The sequence below is a fragment of the Coccinella septempunctata genome, chromosome 4 (assembly GCF_907165205.1).
Source record: "Coccinella septempunctata chromosome 4, icCocSept1.1, whole genome shotgun sequence".
Taxonomy (NCBI): Eukaryota; Metazoa; Arthropoda; class Insecta; order Coleoptera; family Coccinellidae; genus Coccinella; species Coccinella septempunctata.
The window spans coordinates 16405831-16426844 of NC_058192.1; the positions used below are offsets into that span (position 1 = coordinate 16405831).

At 35.0% G+C, this 21014-nt stretch overlaps 1 protein-coding gene across 1 annotated transcript in view; it reads right to left on the bottom strand.

Moving 5' to 3' along the window:
- Window positions 1-21014, bottom strand: part of LOC123310849 (whirlin) — a 151512-nt gene that overhangs the window by 8621 nt on the left and 121877 nt on the right. The window contains exon 16 of the mRNA XM_044894530.1: window positions 10053-10133. Within this exon, the coding sequence (XP_044750465.1) occupies window positions 10053-10133 (81 nt within the window). The remainder of the gene's footprint in view (window positions 1-10052; window positions 10134-21014) is intronic.

The window sequence follows — 21014 nt, forward strand, 5'->3', positions numbered from 1 at the left end:
ACATAAGGAAAGAATGTGAGATAGCAGAAATCGTAAAACTGGACGAAGACGGCGTTGAGCTTGGATGTCCACAATCAAAAGATCAAAGATGAAATGACTCCTAGACATCTAGGAGAGCTTGATTGGAAGTTACAGGCCTAACTCCTAAATTAAGAGGGAAGAAAAAGATCGAGGACAACAAGAATGCAAGTAAGTGAGTCTATAATAACATTCAACAATTGTACATAGTCTTCCATTAAGTCACTGTAGGTTAGGTAATAAGCTGATATCGAATTCCTTTTTACTCACAAATATAGTGATGTTTCTGTTGTCAGCATGTCTTGGTGTTGCCTTATAAATATGTGGAAAAACATCCCTCTAGCAGGATTTTCCATTCTGCGTGACAGCTTTGCAAAGCAACAAACTTTTCTTTATATTCCTTGATTTTTTGAGGATTTTCCGACTCTCTGAACATATTTTTTCTGGAAAGACTGAATAAAAGAAACGAATTTGTTATTGAAGATTACCACACCACGAAAGAAGTCTAGAACTCAGAAGAACCTAAGAAGTTGCGCCTCTGTCTAGAATGTTAATTACTAACGTAGACCGGGAATTCCAATTTTTAATATGACGAGCAATGATTTATTTCGCTGGACATTCAGTGGATACCGATACTGGTACTACCAATGATATACTTACTTTCGCAGAAACTATACGATATGCTAATCTGCGTACAACTCGCTGCTTCTCTCATGAAGTAAATTCATTGATAAACATGTTTCATTGTGCGGCAACAGGATTTAAACGTAGACTTTCCAAGTTGCCCTGAAAAAGTATCAGCTGCAAATACGTCGCAGTACCGTATTTGGCAAACCTTCGCTGCCTTGTTGAGAGAAATGCAGAAAGTATGAAGCAGGCGTTTCTTATATAGAGTAGTATAGAGTAGATTCAAGCTGAATCGATGAAATAGGAAAGAATAACAGGGTCCTTTTAGTCTCTCAGGTCACTCAGGAATCACAGGAAACTAATTCATTCATTCATTCATTGCTGTATTTCGTTACCGAGAATAAATCTACAAAAAGACTCAAAAACAAAAATGATAGCATGGATAGTCACCAGCCAGATCTGGCCGCCGCTTTATTCTTCTCGAGTCTCCATTATAACTTTGGACCAAAGTCCTCCACTGTGTTCTGTCTAACGCCAGTTGTTTCCAGTTGCTATGATTAGCATTAACTGATTTCAGAGATCGATGCCGTATATCCTTAAATCTTAGGCTTATACTGGCCTCCTAGTTTCCGAGCTCCCTCTATGAATTCGTCATATAGAGCTATTTTGGGGAGTCTTGTGTCTGGCATCCTCAAAATGTGGCCGCTCCATCTGCGTCGGGCCCTCGTTACTTGAGTCTCAATTGTTATACAACTCGTGCGTTGCAAGACTTCTGCATTTGAAACTGATGTGCATTATTTGTCTTAGATGACGTTGTTGCGTTTGTTCAAGCTGTTTAATATGTCGCCTGTAGGTAATCCATCCTAGTATTTATGAAGCTTCCCAAGTATTTGAACTGCTCGACCTGTTTTAGAGTTTCATCCTCCAGGCTGATATCTGCTTGAAGGCTTTCTGGCGGACTTACCAAGATTTTGGTTTTGTCAATATTGAGTCTCAGGCCTAAAGCTTCATATACCATGAAACGAATATACCCTTGCCAGAAAGAGATCACGAACTCTTATTACTGGCGGAGAACTTTTTTTTGGTATAGGAAGATACGGTAATGGAGAAAGACACCGAAAAAGAAAAATCTGACAGCATCTTCCACTCCAAAAAGTTCCTTTGCACCACTTAAACTACAAGATCCATCAAAGGGTACTTATATAGATCAGTAAGCATAAGTCACAACTCTTCAATAGTTTCCTCATGGAAAACTGTTGCCTCAGGGAGCATCTAATGAGTGTAGTCTATCAAAACTGACGAGGGCAAATGTGGGGAGGAAGAAAAAAGTCCTATTCACCTATGGTCAGAGAATGCCTTGCCTTTGCAAGCCAACGTAAACAGTGCTTTTGACAAGAAACTTGTTGGAGTGAGGACGTTACCTACTTGAAACCCGGAGTTCATTAGATCTCTGGAAATGGAAGGCAAGTCGTAGATTGCGCAGTGATGGGAGCAGCTCTGATGGGGGATATATTAGACCTTAAGGAGACGGTGCACTGTAAACCCTTCATAACAATAAACTTGAATTTGAAGAGATAGCAGGGTAAATTTGTAGATGCCGAGCAAAGTCAAGTAAAACAGGATGGGGATTTTTATCTTCCATTGCATCCGCTTGTACATGGTTAACAGGAAAGCTGAAGGATATATTGAGCAAAATGAAATATTCTCCAATTTACTTTTTACAGCAAAGTAATTTAAATGGTAAATGTTAGAAACGTTTCTTCACAACAGGGTACCTAATTCTTATTTGATGTGAAGGATTTATAGGAATATATTTCTTCCGGCATGAAAGAGTGCCCTTAATACAATTCTCGGTTGAGGAAAAAGTGAGATTCCATTCAATATAAAAAAAAAAAATTGCGGAGAGTCAATGTAACCGTTTTTGACGGTTTTATATGCCAAAATGCTTCAACAAAGATATGAAAAAAATGAACTCTCATAATCTTAATTATCAGGAATGTTTCACCTATTTGCATTTAGCCGATAACTAGTAAAATATGACACAATATATTCAACTCATTTTATGGCATTAAAAGATTATTGCATCCTATATGTAGCAACATACAAAACATCGATTGATATGAAAATAAACAAATGTCACGATCTAAATGAAATTAGCTCAATGTGAAACCAACCAGAAATGCAAAAACAGTAACCACATTCGTTGAAATTGCCCATTACGGCCCTGCAGCTCGTCTTCCAGCCGTAGGAGTCCGAGGCTTGAAAGTAGTATACTTTTCACTTTCAGATTAATATCGCCATGAAATCGAGACCAACAATTATATATTACGTTTACTATTACATTATGCAAATTGAGGAATGACACACTCGTTAATCCGTTTTGAAGAAGAAGAGTTTCCGCTCCCATCCTTTTTCTGGGATGTTAGCTAGGGAGATAAGGCTCAGGACAAACGAGACGTGGGCTCTGGTTAGAGTAGGCGAGCATGATGGAAAGCTCAATTGGGAAGTTATGGATTCGCCATCCAAAGAAACGTTTCAATTGCGAAATCTCGTTTGGAGAATGTTCGACATGAATCACTCGATTCTTGAAGATGCGAGTTTATAAGGTCTTGATTTGAGGTAGGAGAAGTTCATTAATCTTGTGCAGGGAGGGAAATCTTTCAACGAAGGATACTGTATGAATTAGGGATTAGAGGAGCGAAATTTTGTGATAAATAGGAGTTTCTTGTCGATTTTTATTTGGGCGAGGTTGAACTCGCGGATTTTTCAGCGTTATTGAAGGTATCGATGACAGAATTCTCTGATGAATGACATCAGAGCTTCACTAATTCAATACTCATAGTAGATCACGTCCTTAATTAATAGATAAGAAGATTTCACGGGAACAAGGACAAATCAAAATGTTAGACAAAACTTCATTCAAAAGTCGACGTTTCCTCTGTATTTTCAGACTTCATCAGGACTGTAAAGGAGACAACGAAATCAGACTACACCAAGAATATCACAGATCAAGCAGACTTACCCAGAACAAATATTGAAAAAAGTAAAATCAGTTGTATAAATAAAATCAAGGCAATACATGAAGATGTAAGGCGAGAATAAATGACTAAAATACACAGATAAATATAACCTTGAAATTCAACGATAACATTACATGGAAAATGTACAGTACATAGAACGGAATCGATTAGAATTCAATAAGTTTCTGTCGTTTCAGTATTACCTTCATAAGACAACGTGCTGCATGACTGGAGTAACCTTACTCCAACAATTCCAATATTTCTGAATATTCTAAATGCTTCTTTCTAATTTCTTGTTGTTATGAATCTTCATATAAATAAATTTGGTTTGTGTATACTTCGCGATACCTTCAAATATGATTGAAGTCGATGGTCTGATGTCCTTTCTGCATTCAATCAGACGTCTATTTAATTCTGTCACTAAGGAACTGCTTTATAAGTTCTTTTGGAAAAACCTAAATTGGAAATGATACAAAGTGGTTGCATCGTGACGAATGTTTTGTAGGACCCTCAATCACACCTTTATCATGTTGATTAGTATGATCCCTTAAAACCCATTTGAGATTTTTCATCCTTGATAAGTTTGGTCAAATGATTCTGAAGCACGTTACTTCAAAACTGTTATTTTAAGGGGGTTATTGATATGCTCTTTTCTGCCGCACTTTTTCGATATTCGAAAAATCCACCAACTTCAAATTGTTCTCGAAATGGTGAGAAACAAATGTATTTGCTTGTTGCCACTAGTAAACATTCACAGTGTTTCAGGTTTAAAAAAACTTTGATTTCTCAAATCAATGATTTGACGGTTTTTCGAAATAGAAATTGAGAACGATCAGGTGACCTTATATAGATCATAATTTATAGCAGGATGATATTCTGAATGATAAGGTTTAAATTGTCGGTTGAATACAAATCAACGTGGATCCGTCAATCAAGCGTTGATTCCATGATCAAGCTTTGTGAAACCGGGCCACATTATTATGGAATTACTTGAGTGCCAGAAGTCGAGTTCTCCTTGCTCTACCCAAAATCTATAATATATTCTTGCCTCTTCTGGAAGTTCTCAAAAAAAGTTTTCTCATATTAAATTGTACAAAACGATAAATAATTTAGAAAAAATCTGACGAAATAATTTATTTGTCACATATGTTATACAAAATATGACAACACAGCCCTATTTGAAAGCCTAGATTTCTCGAGTTAGCTATAAGTCATAAAGGTCGTGAATTATCTGCTATCTGGAAATACTAACATAGTTTAAACCTAATCTTTCGCTGGAAAGCTTCCTCAGAGTTTAACAAAACACAAGAAACAAAACTAAAAAGAGTCATATCAAAATTCTACTTATATGACTCAATTTGAGTTCGACTTTAGGACTCAGCTACATATCTATCATGAAGTATCTGAACTAAACACAGTAACAGAACGATGATTTAGAGTTCTAGACTAAACATATCTAACAGCTAACATTCAAATCGACGAATTGGAGTATTGCGGAATCCGCAAAATGATAATAATCAACAGAGATTTCATATTGCGAATAGAAAAGAAGAAGTAATGGAAAAAAATTAAGAGAATTTTCAAATCAGATTTCAAATCTCAATCCCATGTAGTCATTGTAGGCACCTACTCCTGACTAGAAGCACAGACAAATGTCGAAGCTGAAGGATCTCTCAAACATAAAATACCCCTAATGAGCCGGTGTATGTATCGCAAATATTCAAAATATTATTAATTTTGTTTTCTTTCACGAACAGTTGTTTTCTGATGAAAATTGAGAAAAATATTGCAGGTGCTGTGGATATGATTAAATTAATTTCAGTAAACAACGCATGAACCGTTAAAAATCTTCTTTTGATTAGACAATTCAGTTTTATAACGCCCATAAATAAATATTATAGCTACTTATTTCTAATCCTTACCTTATTCCATTACGCAGGTCTTCGAATCGAGAATTGCAAGTAAAAGTTACTACCCGTTGTATTTTAGTATATTTTCATGTCCGTACAAAGTATCCATGAAAGGATAATGGGCATTAAACAGTTGATTGCGCTACCATGCCAGCTGTTCACTTTTACTACCACGAAGAAAAGCTTTCTTTACAGATGATTGCGTTTGAAAGTTCCAAGCTGGTGGTCTTCAGGTTGATGAAGAGTATATTGCCCAGACTTATTGATGTATTAATTATTATCTATTCGAATGAGAGCTTATTTTTCGGTTTAACTCTAGTAGAGACCACATGTTTCAATTGAGTGTTTGGAATTATGGTTTTTGTCGAATCAGAAATCATATAAAAACATGCCTATATTAAATTATGAAAATCTGAAAAGCAATACTTTTCTGAGAAACCAGAAAACAGAAATGAAATTTAGTGGGTACAAGGAGGCAATAACAAAAATTTTTGGTGGTGTTTCCTATAATTCCAAAGGGCAAAAGAAGCCACCCCTTGAATTTGAAGAGAACCTATACCCTAATTATACCAGTGAAAAATAATTTTTGACAGCTTAATTCATTTTGAATGACTTAGATCCGTTTGCACCGAACACACTTAGTGTTAAGTGTCCCTTAAAATGAACCCTAAACTTAAATTACGTAGCACCAACTGTCAACTGACATTTAAATGGTTAAAGCTAACCTTAAATTTAAGTGCTCCAGTAATGACCGCTTAAATATTTGAGGGCGGGACTCTAACCTAAAATAATTTGTTGGACTGTCTGCAGAACATCGAACTTCCCATTTTTAATGGATTTTGAAAATTGGATTAATTCATTACTGCATACCAAGCCTCTTCTTTTGTCTTCATTGTATTGCGATCAGTCATTTCATGTGTTGTACTTTATAAACTTTGGTACCTTTTATTTGACAATCATTAATACTTATTCAACAGCAAAAAATTGTTACTCTTTGATAATAATATAATAATTTCCTTGAAACTGACTGACAGGACAATAAAGTTAGGTTAATGAAATGACAATGATCATCGCCAACCGTCCAACCAATGAAATGGCCTTATTAGATTAGGATGAAGTTTCACCAAAATAAAAAACAGAAATATCACTAGCTATAAAAACTTAAGGGCCCCTTACTTAAGACTCTGTTAAGCCACAGTCGTGCAACTGGGAATAAAATTAAGCGTCCATTAACTTTAAACGAGGCTTAGTTAAGTACTCCTTTTAAGGGGGATTGGTGCAAACAGGCCTAAGGCCTTTCCTGTCATTTCTTGCTGAAAGTAACGGTTTTCGAAAAAAAATAAATAAAATCATTTATAATCAGATACCAAGCGTGAATCGTAGGTATAGGCTGGGATTATCTTAGAACTTTAATTTACCTAGTAGGCCGATATCATTTGGACATTCTAAGGGAATTCCATCAAGAATTCATTTTTATCAGTTTTCATTCTTGTAAGAAAAACATTTCTCAACTATTCAGTTTGTGTATTATTATATGAAATACCAAAAATACAATTTGAACGTATACTTTATGATACGTGTAATGAATGATCTATTTAGCACAATATTTCTCACTTTGTACAAGTGAGCCTATTTAACTACAACACTTTGATTGCAAAATTGTTTGCCTTTGATAATTTCAGATGCTTTTGACTTTCGATTATATGGAATTAAAAATCTCAAAGGTCCATAAACTACAGATTATATAGGTGGTTGAAGTGAAATTTATCATTCATAAGTGATCATCAATTTAAAAAGGCTATAAACTTGGGAATAGTGACTTGCTTTCTTGGAGACTTCAATAAGGGGTCAAGTGCGAAACTGCAACAAAAATTACTCATAACCAATGACTAAAGGTTTTATTTGTATGTTCATTTTTAAGATTATATTCGTTAGGTTATTCAGATTATATTGTCTGATTTGGCTCGGTCAGCTAGGTTTACCTATGGGGAATAATTCAAAACATCGCATCTCTTCTTACCTTTCATCTACTGAAAAAATGTTTTACTACAGAAAATATAACAAAGAATCCTATCTATAATTGGATCTACACATTTTGAAACAAGATGAATCGACATTTTGCGTATTCGCATTCCTGCGGCACGAAATCTCAGCCAATTACACGTGGTGATTTGCTGTAATTTCTTCTCGTTTTCAAGTTCTCTTGTGCTAACTAATAAAAAAAAACTAAAACATGCCCCATGCTGTGTGGACCAGGAAAGTATCTCCTTGATACCGTGACGGACCTTTGGCTTAAAGATCGCGCCTGTGGTGTGATTTTGTAAACGGTTGATGAACATGGGTGTTTGCCTGAAAATGTGAAGATCACAAAGCTACGACATCTAGATCTGAAAACTGTGGTGAGTCTGTTGTGAAGTTGAGCTTGGTAGAAATGGTTTTATCGGCCACTTTTTGGATAAATACGATTTACATTTTTCGAAGTATATCATCAAGTTATATATCGAGTTTCCGATACTCATACAATGTGAGTCTTTGACTTGTAGGTAGGTATATATTTTAATAGAAAATTACTGAGATCAAAAGAAACACAAGTTTTTTCTTCACTATTTCTTTAATCAAGGCTGTTAAGGCAGAATCATTGAAAACATTTAATTTTCAGTTATATCTCACAAAAGATTTTATCGAATGGAATGATTTTCTGAATATAGTTTTTTATTGACGTTATGAATCTTTCCCGAACTCAAAATTCCACTCAGATTCTCTTGAATATTTGACGATTTTGGAAAATGCGAAATGATTCGTCATATTTTTTAGTATAATGCGCCGTTTTAGAGTAATTTGATATTAGAAAATAAAAAGAACTGATATATTCGAAAGATTGGGTACTTTGGCTGAATGCAACGATGTTTAGATCCACAGAATTAATGCTAAAGCACATTACAGATGTGCAGCGTCATAGATTCGGCTTGTTATTCTGAAGAAAATTTTGTTTTCATTATAGGATTCCAATATAATTTATGATAAATTTGAATCCAGGCCAAATCGGAAAAATGATAAAGAAAATGAATTTTCTGTTGACTCCAAGAATCTATTGTTGAAATATATGTACAAGTCAAAGACTCACCCTTTATAGTATAAATAAGGACAGTGAATGCTTTCAATTCATTATATAGCTTAAACTAGGACTGAAAAACAAACGAATAATTTTCAGTTTTGTCTGTAAAAAAATGAGGAACCATTTCAAAGTTCATATTTATGAGCTTTGCTGGACTTGCATAATATTAATACCGTTATTGATTTGTTGAATTAGTAACGTCTCCAATAAATTCAAATTACTGTTAAATCAATATCGAATCCAATACAAATACAATTTCCAATTTCCTTGCAAAATTGTGGGTCCAGTTCTTTTTTTGGAGAATTTCGATGGTTGTTATCCAAAGAACACTGAATAAATTGTCAATTGAAAATTTGATCCTAAGAACTAATATCCCTTCTAAGCTGAGCTATATGTTATAAGGTATACTTAATATCAATACATACATTTCTTATTAGATCCTAGAACTACATCAAACTAACTAGAAGCATAATCTAGAAATCTATGAACCTATGAATATTTTTTTATGAAATATAAGTATCTCTATATAAGTAGGTGCTATACAATTTCTATATAAGGAATTTATTTCTATTTGTTTTTTTTTACTAATACTACGTAATATATTCATAACAATATTTGTGAAAGCTCACTGAAGAAAGGTAATCTTGATAGGTACATACCAGATTTATATTCAAATGGCAGGTGCCTTTCAATTCCAAAAAACGGCCAATAAATTTTCCATACCATAACCTAAGAACTAGAATTGTTTCTAGGATTATTATAAAATCCGTAATATGTAATTAAAAGGAAACGTGTGATATAATTCAAGTGCTTCTCTCGATTTCCAAAGCAAGATATCTTTTATTAGAAATTCAAAAATGAAGACTGAGGGAGTTATATGTTGCGAAGAGAAAAGATTAATAAAATATGAGTGCTCAATGTAGATAGATTGTGGTACTTCAAGAAGATGTGACCTCAATGTAAGAATAGGTAGGTACTGTTTAATTTATGAAGAAGAATATCGATGTGTGGTGAAGAAATTTTTGGAAGATGCATAAAGCGGAAGGTGAGATTTGAAAGTGAAAATTCAAAACCCGAACCACAGGAATTCTGGTCATTCATTCAACAAAATTCAATTATACGCTGTGTGTAATTCTTTGAGGAAGTTGGCATCTCATTTTTTGTAGAGGTTGAAAAATTCGATACTCACATTTCTTTACTTGTTGTTTTGATTTTAGATGGAATCAACTCCGTCATAGAACTTCCAACACGCAGTGTACATGAGCAATCGATAAAAATACCAGTATAATAAAAGACGGTGATAAGAGCGCAATAACTAATGGCCGCATGCTTTTTGTGCTAGAGGGCCTCAACTTAACTTACAAGAGGTCTGACCCAGTACCAAGACTTCACTTTCTGTGTCCACCCGCCCAAGCTTGAGCGTAGTCCTCCGAGGTACCCACTCTGCAAACACACCTCTTTCAACATATAACAACCTGATAGTACGATGGTACAGTTGTACCATAAGAGCGGTACCTATGGTACCTGTCGTATTCATGGGATACCAAAAATTCATCTCGAGCTTTCTAACCGCCTGATAACTCGATGGTAGAGTTGGTACCACTTTGGTACCCCAACGTACCATGGGATTGTACCCAATATAACGGTACTCGTTCTTCGGCGAAGACAAGAACCAAGAGGTGCAGAAGAACTGACTAATGAATACGTATGGTATATGATTCATGGTATGGTTGCGTAACTTAGGTTGTTGGTTCGGCGCTTAATGGTAAAAGCATTCGAAGAGTCTTTTGATGATGTATAATTTGAAAAACTATGAATATAATAATGGTTGAGCTTCCTGAGATCATGAGTCACTGTATTAGATGGTAGTTCACATCAGATGTATAATGAAGAACTTCACTTTCTCACGTTTACTGTCTCGAGAATTTCTTGAATTTGAGTATTGAGTGGAAACGATGATTTAAATACAGAATAGTTTGATGAATGCATTATGCTTTATATGACAGGGTGATCGAAGTATTTTCAATTATTCCATGCTTGTGATTTAAGAATTCATTTGAGATTTTCGAAGATATCATTAAAAAAAAAAATTGAACCATCCTCTGAATTTTCGGAGACATATTTTTGACAGCATAATATATAAGAATTGGCTTCAAATACAGATTCAAAAATAAGACACAAACAGGACTTGGTTCTTAGTAATGAATGAGTAGTTGAAATTCTTTCAAGCAGGTAGTTAGTTATATTTTGCATTAAAGGTATTCATTTCGAACTTTATTGAGACAAATGAATAGTTTCACGGATGGTCTTTTTAATGGGCACAATTTTGACGCATTGAAGATTGTCCAAAATGAAAAAAAAATCGTGTTCCCCAATTTATTTGAGACTGCCACTGATATTTCGATGAAATAGTTGTGGTACCTACTCCTAATTCGTGTGATACTTTTTGTGACCTCTCCTATTTTCAGTAATGGACTTGCCTGTTTAAATTTTTTTTTGTGGGTTGAACTGAAAAAGAACAAATTATTCTCAATGAGAAATGAGTGCTGATTCAAAAAATAAAAATGAAACAGACACAGCATAATGCTTTTCGATTCAAATATTCGATCCTCTTCCTATGCTGATGTCACTAAAGATAAATAGTTCTTTCTTATAAAAAGTTGGTAAACCTGTGGATATCTCCTAACTTTAAGTACTTTAAGATTAATACCCTCAAGGATCATCATCCAATAATAAAATACGGAATATACACGTGTAATGATATCTATACCTGTATATTGATGAAACAGAAACATGACAAAGATCCAAACTAGACACACGTGCCAGAAATAGATTACTTTTTGTGAAATCACTAAAAGAAAACTGGTTTTGTGATATTGATTAGTTCCGTTTTGATTTTCTTTGTTCCTGTAGAATGAATCGATATAAACAAGTGTCAGAAAAATTCTGAATCGAGAATGTATTCAGATGAAAGGTTTTTCCTTTGTTAAAATAGCATTGTATTATCTTTTTCATTACTGTCGTCATCCATTCACAAGCAAAATTAAAATTGGTTGCCATTGCTGATCAAATTTTCTGGATTTCGTCATTGAGTATCAACCCTCAATATACGCCAAACTGAATTAGAAAAGCAGATATGTAAATGTTGTTAAAATTGGCAATTTGAATGGAATTCGAACAATACATAATATAGGTACAACTGCTCAATTCATAAGCGGACAATGAATGAAGTTCACCTTCCACAGGTGCATCACCGGATACCTGTTCGATTATTATGCTTTCCTGATACGAAGGTACCGACAATAGGTACCTATACCTGTGAGTACTAGTGGTTCTGCTGCTCTTTGTGGTACCTGTGGTACCTGGCTTGGTATCAAAGCGTTCAAGAACGAACCGTACCAGGTAGTTCTAGTCTACACGGTGCAATTGTGAGTACTTGAAATGAAGTTTTAGTCAGTTTGCTGCTTTTCTAAAAAGGCTTCAAGTTTCTCAAATTTTTTGGTCAACTTACGCAATTCAAAAAAACTTTTCCCCATGAAACCGATAAAATTCAGTGCTAGAATCAGATTGATGTGGCCCAAATTTGTTTCGAAAATTGAGAACTCGATTTTCTGCGGAACAGTAGAAAAAATGTATGGTTTGGTATAACCCGACTGAATTGGAAAATTATGCAGCTTGATAAGTAATTCTGAAGAACTTCTAAAAATAATGTTAGTTCCAAGGAAGAAGCAAAATAAAGACTTTCTATAGAGAATTACTTACTAAAAACAATAACTGGTGAAAACACCAGTTAAATATAAATAGAACTCTCATGATCTAGATATGTTCATATCTATCAAGATTTTTCGCATAAAGAGTTTAACAGCGGGTTTCATAAAACTCTTACTGCCCGATCAAAGATTTGACAGTCATTGGATTTCAAAAACGAAATCACTAAAACTTTTTCATTCCTACATATATTGAACAAGAATCAATTTAGAATCATTGAATAGATGTATATAGATCATAATTTTATTCGAGCATTGAATTCCGAATTCTTATGACTGAATTATTGATTGAAAACAAATTGACGTTTATCTGTCAATCAAGCGTTGATTCCCCGATCGAGCTTTATGAAACCGGGGGTAGGAGTGTTATAGGAGAGTTAACTTCTAGCCCTAATGGGTAATGCGATGAAAATGCCTGATTAGTTTGAAATATCTCGTATTTTCCGCTTTCGATAGGATAAAATGAAAGGAATTCGGTTTTCCAAAAAAGAAGAGATGTAATCACGGTGGATATTTGAATCATAAAGTTTTATTGGGAAACGATTCGAAATTCATTAAAATATTTAGGTAGTTTTCAGTGAATTTTCATATGTTTTCGAAAAATGGCAATGTGTCTGACAGGGACCCATTACATCACGTCATAGTAAAAGTTTGGTTTGTAAATGTGACCACCTAAATTTGATTTATCATTTATTTATCTATACAATAAAACATTAAACAATATCAGGTGTGATGAGGGTGAATCCACTATAAAAAGAGCTCAGCTGGCTGTTCTGATAAAGCTCGAATTTAAGTTCATTACATTGAAAAAAACTTTTGATTACAGAAATGCAATGTTCAATCGATCTGTTGTCCGTAAAACTAGTTCAAACCTATATTAAATTATTAACATAACGAAACAAGAATTAATTGATATCGATGACACATCATGCAACGGAAATGAAAGGAGCATTATTCATGAATGAGTATTTTTAGCTGACAGGGTTTGAACGTTTCTCGTATAAAATTATTAATATTATAAAGACCTTCATACGATAGATCCGTTATCTAGGACTATTTCGGCAAGAGATTAGAGTCATAGAAATTTGCAGCTAACAAATTATCATTATTTGCAGCTAACGTTTACAAAACGATCTTGCTTAAAATTGTCTTACCTAACTTGTTCCTGATACCTCTGAGAGAGGAAAATTTTGAGATGTTTTCACTTATTAGATTTTTCTTTGAAAATTTTCCATCATTTGTAACTATTCAGTTTAGTGGAAAACAGACAATAGTCTTATCGTGGAAGTATAACGTTCTCATTGGAAAACCTTTATTGATATATCTTAACAGTATATTCTTGAGGTCAAAAGAAACACTTTTTTCCTTTACCATTTTTACAATTTTAAATTTTCACAATGAGCTATGCCTTCCCTGGAAAAACGAAATTCTCTACAGAATAACAAGCTAAATTTATGACACTATATACCTATCTGTATATCTTTCAAACAGAGTTGCAATCAGCCAAAGTATGTACATACCTATGCTCAATTTTTCGAATTCCACAGATATTTTTTATTTTTGAATATCAACGCATAATACTAAAAAATACCAGGAAAACATTTATTTTCAAATGATCAAATATATATTATTTTTAGTGAGCGTTCAACTTACTTTTTAAGGGTTGGGATCAATTTCTGAATTGTATGTAATAGTCATTATGAATAAACTGAAAGATGTTGGATTCGTCACTTCAATGAAAAACTATATTCCGAAAATCATTCTTTTCGATAAAATCGTTTGTAAGGTATATAATTCAGAATTACATTTTATTATGCCCTTTCACCAGCCTATATGTTTTCAACCAAGTCTATTTGAAAAAAAATAAAAAACGAAAAAGTGTTTTTTTGGACCTCAGGAATCTTCTGTTGAAATATATGCACAAGTCAAAGACTCACCCGGTATATAATAAAACATTCAACAAGAATGTGATGCAGTAGACCCTATTTTTTTCACGCGAGACAACCAGCGGATTACCTCCTGCAGCAACAAGTAGGTACCCATCAGCAAATTTCGCCTCTGTAAAAAATTCCAAGATCCCGCTCGCAGGGCCATACACGGATCGGCCGTAGGAATCTGCGCCCATGCAAATCTGCCATGAACGGAAATTTACCTGCTTTCAGGCCATTGTTTCACTTTATGCACGCAATGTTTGTAAACAAACGTTAGCGTTCATCAAAACGTTGCGGAAGAATTTTATCTATAAAGGCGAAGAAAAATGATGCCGTAATAAGGGGAAGAATCCTGAATTTGTTGCATCAGATCTGGATTCCCGTTTCTCGCTTCCTCTGGAGATTTTTCGATGAGATTGTTGATGAGTATTTTTCATTTTTGACGGAGACTAAGTTGTGCCTCTTTGTTGGTTTTTTTCCGATTCACTTTAAAGTTATGGAAGCGAAGAAGACGAATAAATGGTCCCAAATACATATGTATTTATGCATGTCACTGGATAGGTTACAAAATTGGACCACACCTTCATTATCAATTAATCCGAAAATTGCTGCATTGCACAAGAGTTATATTCTATAGTTCTTAAAATGCAAGACGTGAGATTTCTTTAAAATATTTTCTCTTCGTCAGAAGCACTATATTTTAGTACAGGGTGGTTCGAAAGTAGCAGTACATCAACACCTCGTTTTTGGGTTAGCCTATTTATATTTCCTAATTTCTAGAATGAACGACGTTTACCGAATTGTTCACCGAATTCAACCATAAAATTTTACTGGCCCTCGAAATTCTTTTCGGTACCTATTGTTGCTTTCAAATTGAAATTTTCATTTTGAATTTAACCGACTATTTTAAAAACGAGATGCAAGCACAGAATGAGATTCATGTCATTACACATTCTTGCGCTCCTTTATGATACTGAAATTTATTGTGATAGTGGTTCGTTATACGACCTAATGAAAAAGCTGAATGGAGCATATTGCAGTACACGTATTTATTACCCTACATGTTATTACTGGCCGACGCCGTTTATGTAATTTAACCATGAAATATTTATTGAAAACAATGGGTTAAACTTTTACGGCCCATAAAAATTATGGAGATTCACATGAATCATGCTGTTGTGGACTATAGATTGTTTGAATTTTTTTTAACTTAATTCATATCATTTCTGAGTGCCAAGCAGTTAGATTCGCTTATTACGAATTGGAAGTCACGAATGGTAATCACCTCCACAATAAGTACTCAGCAGTAGTTACTTGAATATGATTGATTTATAAGAACAAAATAATTCCTGACAATTTTTCATTATGGCAGAATTCTTTCCATATACATGTAGTACTCTGATTGATTACTGTGGTTCATTGGTTCAAAATAAGATTAACTGAATGAAGTATATATAATGCCTGTTCATAAGAATTTATCACGACGTCAATTTAACCTAAACATGAAAGCCATAAATACAAAAAGCTGCAGGGTGGAAATTCTAATTGAGAGTATGTGTCAACTTGTATGCATTTTTTAATTTACATTCGAAAAACACGCTATAAGAAGGCCGCTGAACCTATTTGAATTATGGTCTTCATCTAGAATCGGCTAACCAGACAAAACTTTCAACTTAGGTATAATCTGCTTTTTATGAGGTTGCAGTAGCGGTACTAGTCATTCAAAAGAGTGGTCGAGAAAGCAACAAGATCATTCTTTATAAGTGGATAATTTGCAACAGTACTATATGGCACTTTAGGGTAATCTTCCATGATTTTAAAGTACATTTTCTGTTAGAAGTTACCGAATGAAGTTATTTGAGTTTAAATAATAAAGCGAGGATAAACTGACAGCTTGATGTATGCTGTAGAAATGGAGCCAAAAATGAATAATTACATCATCATAGTTTTTGTTTTTATTACTTGAAATAGGGAAAAGCCATTTGACAAATCAGGAGAGGATCTATTTTCTCGATTTATTCCGAATTCGAAATGTTTCACAGACTTCTTCTGAAAAATGAAAATCAAATGACTCGCCGATAAACTTCGGAACCTCCAAACCGAAGGTATTCTCCCTAATGGAAATCTAGAATGTACCTTAAGATACTAGGCCCTTGATTTTTTTGCAGATACTGGCTGAATTTGTGCTCCATTTTTTTCCTTAGTTTAGGAGATAGGGTCCTTGATTTTTCTTCGTTTGTCATCTCTTGAAACGAAAACCATGAAATTTCATGGCTTGCTTTAATATCATTTGGAAAAACAAAACTAAACAATTTGTGTTTAAGAATATTGTGATTACTCGAATATAAATAAAAATTCACATGAATTCCGCCTGCTTATCGAACAGAGAAAACTGTGTTGAAGAAGTGTTAGGGTTAGAATCAATGTTCTATTATTCCACATCTCTTGGAACATCCGAATGATCCGATTCTTATTTCATTCAACCTCAGTGGCCTGTTCTGATACTAATGAATGGTATTCAACTCATCCTCCTTTCAGTGCGACTACCTTCGATAGGCAAACAGCTACGGCACTGGCGGCTGATAGCAATTTTATCTCCTGCTAGCATGCATGGTCATGGTTTTCAAATTAAATTAGATTTGTTACAGTGTCATCGTGTAAGAAATTTTATTATTGCATACTCAACCGCCTAGGAGGTCAGTTATATTAGTCGATAATTAAACATACCTCACGTAGAAGAACAACGTGGATATCTGCTAGGCAGCGATATTTCATCTGTCGACTAGACTGGTTACCGAAGAAATTTTTTTTATGTTGGTTAACTGTATTTTTTTTTGGCTTCAGGACGCGGGTAGATGTAGATACATAATTTATTGTCCAGTATTTTTGGGTTAGAAAAGAATAATAGGATAATAGGAATAATAGCAGTCATAATAAACTTCCATTTGAAATTTTTTTAAAGGTGAATACCATGGTTTGCTAATGGGTTGATAATTTCAATGTTGCCTAGAATGATTGTCATAAAAATAATTCTTCTGAATTTTACAGGGTGTCTGTAAATAAATGCGAAGAACTTAAGGAGATGATTTCTCGATGAAAATAAACAGCGGTAGCTCATATGAATTTTTTCAAAACTCCCTTCCAAGATACAATGAAATCGAAAAAAAAAATATTTTACCAACATATATTTAGTGCTTCATATAATGTATAGTTTTTAGTCATAACTTTTTAGAACCCGTAAAAAAAATTAAAAAATGTCAACTCGTCAACGCTTTCCAAAGGCTTTATCTTGGAAGAGAGATCGATTTTGAAAAAAAATTATATGAACTATCCCTGCTTATTTTCATAGAGGAATTATGTCCTTTAGTCTTTCGCATCTATTTATAGAAACCCTGTATATTTGGACATTGGGTGGGAGTTATCTTTGTCCATATTTAACAGGGTAATTCGACAGGCAATTTGCAACAAAAAACTACAGAGTGTGGTCATATACATATATGGGTTTATTATATAATACCTATATGTATAGATATAATTTACCCTAAAATTGGAGTAATACTGATGCCATATTGTCTCCAATTGAATTGGAAGAATTGGTTTGAGGCCTGAGGATTGGGCAAATAAAAAAAATTAGTTTTTCAGTAGTAATGTTTTCTGATTATATTATATTTTTATTGGCGCGATTCTCCAGAGCATGCATTTGCATTTTACACTCCTGGTATCGACACAGTAAAACTATTATAGTTAGGACTGATTTTCAATCAAAATATGTCCGATTCCTTCAAATATTCTAAAAAAATATTCAGTTACCTGTAACTTTGAAAGCATCTAGCGGACAAAATTAAACTTGACCACCTCCATCAATGAATCCAACTCAATATTCATCTTCATTTGGAAATCGCTCTCGCACTCAGGAACAAGCGAGTACAAAAGAAAACTTCTGTCGCTCCTAAATAACAAGATAAGGCTTTCCCCAAGTTTTTCCTCCTGCCCACTGTGAAGATGATAGCTTGTAAAATGGACAAACAGAACTAAACTTTTCGTAGGTTTTATGATCTACGAGTATTAACCTTTCAAATATAGAAGCTTGGAATAGTAAAAACTTGAATTGCTGGTGCTTTCAAATTGTTTTCCGTTTGGACAAAGGGAAACCTTGGTACCCTCCACAGGAAATGTTTATTCTCATTTGTTCTGCTGGATATTATACTCCCATGGAACCATATCGGCTGGAAACGTGTTTCATAATATTAAAAATCGTTGAAATAAGGATTTCTGCAGACAGAAGTTCCAGAAGTTGTTTATTGAACAGAATAGTGATGGGCAGCCCTAGTGGTGCGTGAGAATCTGACAGCAGCCGGTATCATTTCCCGTGCAATCGTGATTGCACCCAAGAGCTGCTGAGAATGGTTTGGAGCTGAGCTCCAAACATGAAAGAAGTATCGAGTACTGGTCTGATTTAGATCTTATACCTTCGAATATATAGCAGCGGAATTTGCAATGTTGGCAACTGCTTTAGCCCCATTTTTTATCCTTTTGGAGCAAGGAATCGATTTGCTGGCACATATGGAGGTGAGATTAAACAGTGCTCAAAATCGTCACAAGTGAATGTTAGATATTAACGTCGATGTGGTTCTCGGTGGCACTGAGGAGATCATATATATGGATGCGGAAGAGAGTGGGTGACAAAACTGAGCCTTGCGGCACTCCCTCATTAACACAGAATCAAATAGAAGTGCAGTCATCGGCGATCACATGAATACTCCTGTTGGTGAGAAGATTCCTCATCCACTAGTACAGAATGTCAAAGGAACCATACGAAAATAAGTAGTAGGATACCCTTAAACCTCACATACAGTTCTCAATCGCTAAAAGAAATATTTTGCAGTACTAGCAACAAAAAAGTGTTATAGAGTTATGATCTATTGAACGCATCTAAAATGATAAGCTCAGGGTACAAGAAACCAATGGGGTTACGATAAATTTAAATTAAAGTATAGGACCCATGTTCTCCACACCGCACCCCTCTACCCATCAACCTGAAACGTTGGTCCCTCACGCCTGCTGCAAGAAGTGCACAGTGATATACAGCTCTCATCGAGGGCGGCCAAGGTTAATGTATGCGGAATTATACACATTTGTACACTACACCCAGATGAATTATGTCTACTCCTTTCATAAATTTGCGGCGTATTGTTATCGCATGGCATTGTTCGTACCGTTGCGGAGAGAGCGAATTAATATCCTCATTGTCGGCCAAATGAAGTTTCGTTAGAAATTCAATTGACGGCCGGGGAAAAACACCTTCTCGGGTGGTCAATTTATATCGGCTTTTTGTAAGATGGCAAAGTTGATGTATGATATCCGCTCTATTAGATACGCGGCGCACTCGTTGGTAATGATCTTCGTGGATGGAGGGTCCAAGGAATCGCGCTGCCTAGTGCGTTTTTTGTGTCTGAAAGGACCAACTTCCAAGGAGTGAATACAACGATAACGTCGCGAGGTATAAATGTTACCTTTGAACTCGTACATTGTTTTAGACTTAGCAATTAGCTGCCCATGCGATGCTTTCTTTTCATCTTCTAGTACATTGATATAATTTTCCATAAATAAACTATAAGATATTCAATTATAAGATGTTTTTCTTCGCATTTTTGGGTATTAAGTAGAATTATTGTCTGAGTATTCCTTATGCCTTACATTGTATCACTAGTCGATCTGGAGTTTCTTCCCTTTCGCCTCAGAAGCGCTGCACTAGTCCGTTTCTGCTAGACCCACCCTCATTAGGTGCTTCCCTATGCGACATTGCCCTGTAGGTAATCCAGTAAGGAGGTACACCAGCACATTCTTGATGAGATCCAGATACTTCTTAGATCTCGCGGTGTTAAAGTTCCCAAGGAATATTTTGGAGTGTTCCAGTCTAGGAAGCTCCAGGTTCTTTTTGGGTCTTCACCTTCTTCTGAAATACTTTCTGGTACACAAGCGGTTTATGCTTTGTTTTTGGCAAATGTATTAGCCTCTTCATTTCCTTTGATTCTCGACTGACCGGGAAGCCAGGCTAATTGACTTAGATATTCTTTCCTAATTCGTTAAGTCTCCTGCGGCACTCCCATATCATCTTAGAATCGATGACGTGCGAGCTCAGTGCTTTAATCGCAGCCTGACTGTCATGCAGAATGTATTGCTATGCCACATTTATTTCTAGTTTTATTTCCACACACCTTACCTTTTCGCCAGAAAGATGCTTGGACAGTGGCGTATAGCGACAGTGAGCATCTTATGAAACAGTGGAAGATTTCTCAAAAATTGGAAGAAGTCTTCAGCCTTCACCAAAGAAAGGCTCGAAGGTACTGGCTTCCAACTACCATCCGATTGCATTGAAGTCTGCAATCAGCAAAGTCTTGGTGAAACCTTGAATTCTTGAAATATCCCGAACACTTACATAATAATTATGTCACAGATGTTAGGAGCAGTAAAATAAATTATGATAAGTCCCTAAGGGTGTTATCACGTCAAATGAGGCGGAATTCTTTAGAATTACATCGTGCGCTAAAGTGCACTATTACCATCAGTGTGGCTGATAAGCCATTAAAATACATGGAATAACTCTTCAACTACACTTATCTGAC